The sequence below is a fragment of the Cryptomeria japonica genome, chromosome 3 (assembly GCF_030272615.1).
Source record: "Cryptomeria japonica chromosome 3, Sugi_1.0, whole genome shotgun sequence".
Lineage (NCBI taxonomy): Eukaryota > Viridiplantae > Streptophyta > Pinopsida > Cupressales > Cupressaceae > Cryptomeria > Cryptomeria japonica.
In genome coordinates this window covers 407,667,940-407,677,369 of record NC_081407.1, presented here as the reverse complement: position 1 = coordinate 407,677,369, position 9,430 = coordinate 407,667,940, and the positions used below count along the sequence as shown (strand labels likewise).

At 34.6% G+C, this 9,430-nt stretch overlaps 1 protein-coding gene across 2 annotated transcripts; it reads left to right on the top strand.

The window, feature by feature from the left end:
* Positions 1–1,751: 1,751 nt before the first annotated feature.
* Positions 1,752–6,247, top strand: LOC131035086 (pentatricopeptide repeat-containing protein At1g77405). 2 transcript variants are annotated; one of them, XR_009103898.2, is made up of 2 exons: positions 1,752–1,863; positions 5,919–6,247. XR_009103898.2 is itself a non-coding variant. In XM_057966720.2 (2 exons), the coding sequence occupies exon 1, from the start codon at positions 1,879–1,881 to the stop codon at positions 3,388–3,390; it is 1,512 nt and encodes a 503-aa protein (XP_057822703.2). In that variant the 5' UTR covers positions 1,776–1,878; the 3' UTR covers positions 3,391–3,834; positions 5,919–6,247. The 2 variants fall into 2 exon arrangements, 1 of the variants encoding a protein (XP_057822703.2); XM_057966720.2 differs by having other exon boundaries at positions 1,776–3,834.
* The last annotated feature ends 3,183 nt before the right edge of the window (positions 6,248–9,430 follow it).

Genomic DNA, 9,430 nt, shown 5'->3' with positions numbered 1-9,430 from the left:
AAAATTTTGACTAAATAGGCTTAATAATATTGAAGGTGACACTCCTCCAACCCAACAAGATGAAATTACAAGGACGAGAGGTAGTAAATTGAAAAGGGTCAAAATTGATGAGAAGGGCCTATATGAATTTGTCAAACTTCATGAAAATTTCTATAATGAGAAGTTGGAGTTTGTTGAGGTCTTGAGAAAGTTGTATTTGGTCTCTAGTTTGTGTTTTTTGTTTGTTTTTGTTTAGTTTCTTGGTGTACTTGAACTGTATGGTTTTTGGACTACTTTTAAGTTATTGGTTAGTTGAACTTTGGCTAACATTTTTATCATACTGGGTTTTACGATCCTTGTAAAACCTAATTGTCCTTTATAAAAAATAAAATTAAATCGATTATTTATTTTTTCACATATCCTTGAGAAGCTTGAAACCTTCTATCAAATGTTTCGTAATTGTCTAGCCCCAACAAAATTATAAATTTTATTCCTAATTGTCTAACCTTGGTGTTTGGGGAAGTGGGGTTTGCCTTACACACATAGTTTTTAATTTGTTGTTTGTGGAAGAAACAAAAATAATTCTTGAATAATATAGCTTAATTGATTTTAATTATTTTAACAACATTAGTTAATTGTTAAATGACTTAGACATACTTTTTTGATTAGTGAAACAACGTTAACCAGGGCATTGACCCTTAACATAGTCAAAGACTATCAACACACATTAACAACATCCAAACATCACAAAAAAAAAATTTGTAGCGAAAGTTCAACATGCATAATAATAATAAATAAACATTGGGGGCATACCCCGCAAGTCTAGAGAACCAAAACCAACAACTAACCAAACACTAACAGTCAACAACCTAAGAGACCTATTTAGTAAGCCCAATATATCTATGACCTTGCCCCAATCCTCAGAAAGGAATCTGTAGAGTTTCGTGCAAGCTTGCTTGTCTGCTTCATCTTTGGCAGTCCTGTTGCTGTGCATTACATTAATGCAAAATTTGTTGATACTGGCTTAGACATATGTTACCAAATTATACATTGAAACTATAGTATAAGTTTGATGTTTGTGAAGTGTATTTACCATTAAATGAAAAATAAATAAAAATGATTAGTTTGAAGCACTTTACTCAATATTCGATTTTGAATATGAATGTATACTCAAACAATACAAATCAAATACTAAGACATCCCCTTCTATATTTTTTTTCATTTATAAAATTCATTCTTCATTTTCATATTTTAAATTATTTTACAATAGATTAACATATGAGATTAACTATCCATTTTGAAAAGTATCATTGGTTGATTTTATAGTAGAATGCTATTGGATAACATATATAAAGAAAAGTATTGATAGATTAGTAATATTTACTCCATGCGAAAATATTGAATATATTTGAAGAATGTTGACTAGATATCACTTTGAAAAACCCTTAAAAAATATGTGCATATTGGTCATTTGATAGCATCTTTAGATGCTTTTATTAGTAAGGTACAACAGTGGATCAAGGTTTTTCAAAATGAATAGCAAGCTAAGTGATATTGATTTTGTTGGAAACTTTAGGTGATGCCAAGAAATTCTCAATACTTCATCCATATAGACATCTTTTAGACGTAATAAATCATTTATACTTATATAAGATAGATTCATACAAACCACAACTCATATAATATAAATCAATAAATTTAAATCAACCATTACTTATAAAATAAAATAATTGAAAATAATCTCCAAAACTCAAACCAATAATAATAATTTAGCGTATTGGAAAATTCGAGATGATATACAACATAATGAGGCAGATCAATTTAGGAGAATTTACGAAGCAGAGGAATAAGCAGGAAAGCCTGTAGAACGAACAAGCGAGCGAGGTAAGCTAACGTTCAATGCCTTCGAATTTACTTCGCAGACTGCCTCTGCGGGCTCTTTATGTTTTAACTTTCGAGCATACTCCCTTCCTTTTATTCAACTACACCCAAATATGCAAGACAACAAAAAACAAACATGTCTCTCCTATTCACACTGTTTGCGCAATCCTATATATCGCTAACCCTTCACATTCATCACCAATAACTGTTAACCCATTCTGTTCTCATGGACCCATAAAGGATTGTGCTCTGTTTTCCTGTATTGTTGGCAAAATCATGGAAATCATTATTAATAGGGAGGATATAGAAATGGGTTTTGATGAACTTGCCCTAAAATCATTGACTCCTGATATTGTTAGTGAGGTTTTGAGAACAACCCAGAGAAAGTTCTTGCGAAATGCTGAGTCCCATGGTACTCAAAAGGGTTCGAGAAGAAGGTCTCCAATTGTACAGAGATATCTCTGGAAAGAAGCCCAAGCCTTAGAAGAAAATCAACCTATAAAAGGTCCACCTGCTAGGAGAAATCCTTTAATTGTCAAGGTGGGTGTTGATAAAGCATTGAGGTTCTATTCATGGGCTGAAGAGCAAAGTGGGCTTGAACATACTCAGCTCACTTGCCAGGAAATGGCATGGACCTTAGCTAGGGCAAACAAGTTGAAAATGTTGTGGAGATTCCTTCATGAAATGGCTAGAAAGGAAAAGGCTGATCTGGTCACAACAAAGACTGTGACCTCTGTTATAAAGGTCCTCGGTGAAGAGGGTCTGGTAAAGGAAGCACTGGCTTGTTTTTATAGGATGAAGCAGTTCCATTGCAAACCAGACCTAATAGCATATAACACCATCATTTACGCCCTCTGTAGGGTAGGAAATTTCAGGAAGGCGAGGTTCTTGTTTGATCAGATGAAAAGACCTTGGTCTAGGTGTCCTCCGGATACTTTCACCTATACAATTCTTATCAGCTGTCACTGTAAATACAGTATGCAAACAGGAAATAGTAAGGTAGTTGGTAAGAAATTATATGAGGCCAATCGGCTGTTTAGGGATATGTGTGATGATGGTTTTGTGCCAGATGTTGTGACTTACAATTGCTTGATTGATGGGCTTTGTAAGAAGTATAGAATTGATCGCGCTCTAGAGCTTTTCCATCACATGTCTCAGAATGGTTGTGCTCCTAACAAAGTCACGTATAATTCCTTCATCAGGTACTATAGCACTGTGAATGAAATGGATAAAGCCGAAGACATGATGAAGGAGATGAAGAGAAATAACATTACTCCAACCTGTAGTTCTTATACACCGATTTTGCATGCATTATGTGAAATGAACAGGTTGGATGAAGCTCGCAAGCTCTTGATAGAAATGGTGGAGGAAAAGAGTATTCCGAGATCTTACACGTATGAGCTTATTACAGGTGCTCTTAGGAAAGCAGGGCATACTGGTTTGCCGGCAGATTTATGTGAGAAGATTGAACTTGGAATAGAAGCTAGACATAAATATGTGAAAACGGTGAAGAATAAGCTTTATACATGAAAAGAGTTTATCTGAGAAAATTCTTGTTTGAAAGAAAGCATTCAGTCGGGTCTCACTACTTTATCAGGTTGAGCAGATTATTTCTGTCCATGAAGAGGGATGCCTTCAAATAGAGAAGAGGAGATGCTGATGCTTATTCATTGGAGCTGAACACACTACCTTGTTGAATTAGTAATCAACATTGAGCTTTTGGCATGGGACTCATCGGAATTTTCAGCTAAAGATGATATGCCATTAAAGCTTTATAACTAATAGGTTTGGATGTGCTTATCTGAATGATTCAAATCATTTCAGCGAATATTTATTGGGTTTGGATTTGCAACAGAGGAGCATATTCAATTCCAGGGTTCTTATTCATACAATAGGCTATTCCAATAGTTATATTGTTCGCATTGTAAATTCAGCTCCCATTTATCAGGGAACAGCAGCTGAAGAGGATGTCAGGTGAGCACAGAGGAGGAAATATTCTTTCACTTCAACTGTATGTCAATGTTAAAGCTCTTGGGCTTACTATCGTGATTGGAGAATGTATTACTATTTTTAACTCCTAGAAACAGTCATGCTTCCAGATAGAACCCTAATTTTCAGAGAGAATTCATTTTCGGAAGTGTGAAACTTTGAATAATTTTCTTGACACTGAAGAATTTCTCTATGTTACCTTTATTGTGATTCTTTTAAGCATTGCTGCATTCTCACGCTTACAGCTAGTTCATCCATGATTCTTTGTGATCTTTATCTCTAAAAGATTGTGCCTTCATTGTTGGACTTTTCTGTTCTGATACTTTACATTTCCTTGATTACCTGTCTTCTAATTTCAAGATGTCTTAAAGATGTGCTTATTTGGCGGGACACACTGAAAGCATCAGGGTTAGCTGCTGCCTTCCCCTGGCTCCTCCTCCCATTTATTTAGCAGCTCATTGGCTGCATCTAACATTTGCTTGGTCTCTTTCAACTATATGCTCTTAATAAACAAGTGACGCCCTTTAAATTCATATTGCTTATTGTTGCCCAAAAGATGTTTTTCTTTAAAGACTTGCAAGATTCACTTCAAAGTGGTTAGATGTTCTTCCCAAGTAACAATAAACACTAAAAACCAATATATCATCTCAACATGCTATCACACGCCTGTATGAATGGTCTTTAATACATCATTCATCAATCTCATAAAATCATCTGGTCCATTTCAAAAGCCAAAAAGAAGATCTAACCACTAGTACAAACCTTTTTTTGTTTTGAATATCGTCTCCATATATCCTTCTTCATAAAACTGGGCGTTTTCCAGATTTCAGATCCAACTTTGTGAAATACTTAGTATGTTACAGCTGCTTTTTTAAGTATCCTCTTTTATATGAACATACTAGCATGGGGAATCAATACTTAATTCTGATAGGGATCTCATTCAATTCTCTGTAGTCTATGCACATTCTTCCAGAAGCATCCTTCTGTACTTTGATTATGGGTGGTCTACATGATGAAGTACTTGAGCAAATGACCCTTGCTCCAACAGATCTTGAAGTTGTTTCTTACACCATTACTATTTAGAAGTGATCATATGTACAAGCCAGTATTTGCTAGAGGAGACTTGGGTAGCAAGTGAATCTTATCCTTCACCTGCTTTTTCAAGTAGCAAGCAGGCTTGGAACACTTCTTGAAATAAAGCAATATCTTATCTAAATCTTTCAAAGTTTCAACCGTTTGTTAGCAAAACTAATCTTAAAAAACAAATTCCCATCACATTACTCAAAACAAACGTTCTTACTTTCTTGAATGAGTATTTTGCCTATTCTTACCAAGGCGAGCTTAGGTTTTCTTTAATGTTGCTTCACAAAATAGCCCATCCCATCTTTAACCCACCTGTATTTGTTTGCATTCCTCGTGAAGATAGCACCCCTGAGATACAAGCAAGGACTTCCAAAAACATCATCGAATGCATCAAGTGGAATCACAAATGCTTTCATCTTATCAGCATAATCCAATTTTATGCCAAATCTGGTTTCACATGTTTTGGTTATAGAATTTCTGCACACTTCTTCACCCAACCCAATGGGCATGGATGTGGACGATCATTAGTTTTTACATGTTTCATTCAAAATTATATTTGATTGCAAGCCAATATAAACAAGTGTAATTACCATTATCATCTTGATTTAGATTTTTATTTCGAAAAGCTTGCTTTTTTCTTTGCTTTCCTGCTCTGTGCTAGTTGCATTGGTAGTGGAGCAGTTCAATTTCTCATTAATTTCGTAACTGTCTGCTACCTTTACCTTATTTCCTTCCTTTGAGGATATCATGGAATCTATGGAGTCGTATTTGGTTCAGTTTGCGCTTGCAATATGGTATGCAACTTCTTTCATTTTGCAGCAGTATGCCTGTCCTTCCCATGACTGCAATGATTCTTTGGGTCATTGCAAGCATGTAACATAACGATGTTTTTCTTATCTTTCCGTGTTCCCTTTTCAGTCTTTGAATGGCTGATTTTAATTTTTCTGGGGCTGGTTTGAATTGATTTTTTTTTTAATTGGCTACAGGGTTTTTAGCCTGGCCCATAACCAGGTGAGGACACAAACGGGGAACCTCATCCCCGGCATTAACACAACAACAGCAGCCCAGGCCTGCGAGCGCAAAGTCTGCAAGCACACCAGCCCAACAAGGGTCTAGCACAGACATGAACACCTGTGAAACAACCGACATGAATGTCGCAATGGTTCACAATCAACCTAGCATGGATTTGAACCTTGATGGCACCATCACACTGTGGGATGAACCCAAAAGCATACATTTATTTATTTTTATTTTTAATCAACACTCTTTAACATCGGCTTGACAGTTTGATAATTGAGTTTTCTTCTTTTCTTCATCATGGTATTTTTTGTCTTGTTAGAGATAACCTCTCTCCATATGTGAAAGGATATTGTCTATGTTTTTGGTCAAGTTGTCATCATCTTCCAAGCCTAAGCCTATCAACCTAGCTTGCAATGAAACTTTGTAGTATAATCTTGCACACTTCCACCATGACTCTTATCTAAAATATTGCAACTTAATCTTTTGACTATGTTGTATTCAATTTCAGTACCATGGCAAATACATTTACCCTTTGATGTCTTATACCCTTAGTGTTTTCTTCCTCAAATTTTCTTGAAACGCATCTCATATCATCAACTGTACCATGGCAATATATTGACCCATCAAGAGCGACCTTTAGTCTAAAGGTTCAGTTTTGAGAATAAATACTGAGAAGTCGTCATTTGGAGTGTTTCAAAGTTTGTTTATATTCATCAATAGAGATTCTCATTGAAGTTTTCTGTTGCAAAAAATGCAGAAATAAAGAAGAATAAGTGTTAGGGTTTGATATGGAAGCTAACAGAATAAAGGTTTTCAAATTTTAGGCATTGAGGTAAACTATCAAAGTTTCAGCAATTTGTCAAAGGAATTGTCATTATTGGAACAGAGCACCTTACTAGAATTGTTGGTTGTCATCATTTTAAAGGAAATGGGCATATTCTGGAAGGCTATTTTTATAGCCAATGTTTAGGTCAATTATTTTTATAAAATCTTTTAGGTCTATTTAAAATTTGTTGTTGCCCCTTTCAAGAGTCTAACTGAGAATTGCCAGTTCAGATTTAATATCAGTGGATAAAATATTGTAACAAAGCTTGGATTGCATGCAAGCAATTTGTTCTTAGGGTAGAAGTGCTAGTTTTTTATTTATTTATTATGCAACAGATTGTATATGCTACAAATAAATGCTTTGGCACTTAGTTTATGGATTCATCGTTTATTTAGAATCCATTATTGATTCAATAGAATTTTAATTCAATGCCTATTTTGCTTCTCAACTTGCCATTGAAGTGTTGGGTCTTATGTGTTATTTGTACTTTTATGAGTTAAATATCGTTTAACAATTACTGGAAACTTTGTATTATAGTAGTTATTAAGTTTGGTAGTGGTAGCTTTGAATACAATTATGATGTTTGGCTTGCAATGTCCTTTGTAGGTGTTGATGAGGTAAAAAATTAAATTGTTTTCTCAATAAAAAGATTTGTATTGTAAATTAAGCCTCTTCAATCCTTATGTGTACTTGCACTACTCAATCTTTGCATTAAGTTGAATGGCATAAGCGTGGGAGCTGCTGTAGGTTGTTTTTTTTAAACATAAAACTTTATGTATTGAGTTGAAGGACATTTAAACCTTTTACCCTAGGTGAATTGAAAAAGATACAGCCTTTGTTTTGTTTTTTCTCTGAACCATCTTAGAAAACATTATACAAATTTTAAATAGTTAGTGTGTATTGTTCATGCTAGATTATTTTGAGTTCACAAGCAGCTTTCCCTTTTAATTCAAAAAGTGGTTCTACTATACATTTGTTCTATTTTGTGTTGTATTGAAATGTGTGGATTAAATCACTAACTTTGTTTTTGGCCGATATTAAAACATAACCTCTTAAACCAAACTGCCTCATTACAAATGTGAGTAGCTTCCATGTACCCAAATTTCATAGTCAAAAGAGCAACCACAACTTGCCTCTTGCTCGTCCAACTAACTACACCTAAAATGTTAAACATGTAACCACTAGTGTCTCTTCTTGTTATTATCATCGACCCAATTTTGATTTAGCAAAGCCTTGTATATTTTCGATTTGTATCCAACTTAGGTTCTCCTTGGTAGAAAATAGAATAATTTAAATTGTTGTGAAGATATCTAAAGACTTTTTCCATATCAATCTAATGTTCTTTTCTTGGATTGGATATAAATTTGCCCAAGATTCCCACTGCTTGGGAAATATCAAGCCCTGTGCAAATCATTACATATGGAATGCTAAACATGTCCTTGTTCTTATCCTTTATATTAGAACATTCTTCTGTAGGCAATCTTGTTCCCATGCGAATGGGAATACATATTGGTTTGAGTGTCTTTTGGCATTTTGAAATGATGCAACATAGAGTTAGCAAACTTTTTCTAAATCAATTGAAGTTGTTAATCAACTCTCTCTCCTAATCTCCATTCCTAAATGAACCTAGTAACTTCCATATCTTTAAATTCAATTTGTAATGAGAGTGGAGACTTAAATGATTGTATCCATATAGTTACCAAAAACAACATCTCAATATATAAAACAATAACAATAAATGACAATCAAATTGCTTAATATAAACACACCAATAGATTTTTCTCTAATATATACCAACATCAAAACCTGCATATCAAATTTTTTATACCACATCTATGTTAGATTGGTGTGAATGTTGTCATTAATATCAAACCATGTGATCTGGTTATAACTAAATATAGCATGTTGAGAAGTAGTGGAAGTCAGGTATGTATGTAATGTTGAGCAGCAGTGAAAGTCAGGTATGTATGTGATATTGAGCAACGAGGTATGTATGGATTACAGGAGTAATTTTCGGAAGATCCTTTGCTTCGAAATCTAGTGTTGAGTTTTTCCTTTTGTATCAAGTGTTGGTATTAGTTGCAATAGTTGAATTGCTATCTAGATGTTTGTATTGCAATATGATCTATGAATTCTATGCTCTGGAATCTGTGGCATTCGTATCTTGAAGATGGAAGTCGCTATGCTTGGAATTTGTGTTTAAGGGTCCAACAAATCTTTGTTTTGCTTTGGTAATTGAAGTGTGTGTTTCAGTAATTAAAAAGGAAGCGTGTAAAAGATCAGTGAAGGCCGACTTAGTTGTCCTGTTTTGGTCAAGGCATATTTGAGTAGCGTGTTGATTTGAGCAATGCATTATTTGTATAAACCTTTTGTGCTTGGCTGACATATTATCTTGGTGTATGTGCTTACCGATATATATATATATATATATATATATATAAAAGAGAGAGAGAGAGAGAGGTACAACAAGTGTACAAGAGAAGAGAGCAAATGTATGTGAGTAATAGAGTGTGATGTGGGATGTGTGTGTAAGAGCGAAGTGTGGAAAGTGCAAGTGCAATTATAGTGTTGCAGTAATCCCTTATCGGATCTGCTGCAAGCAGTTGCATTGATAGGTTGGAGAAAGTGTTGTAGTAATCCTTTATCGGATCT

Bases quoted from the DNA above. Each gene is read 5' to 3' on its own strand.
- LOC131035086 (XM_057966720.2), top strand. From the start codon at position 1,879: ATGCCTTCGAATTTACTTCGCAGACTGCCTCTGCGGGCTCTTTATGTT.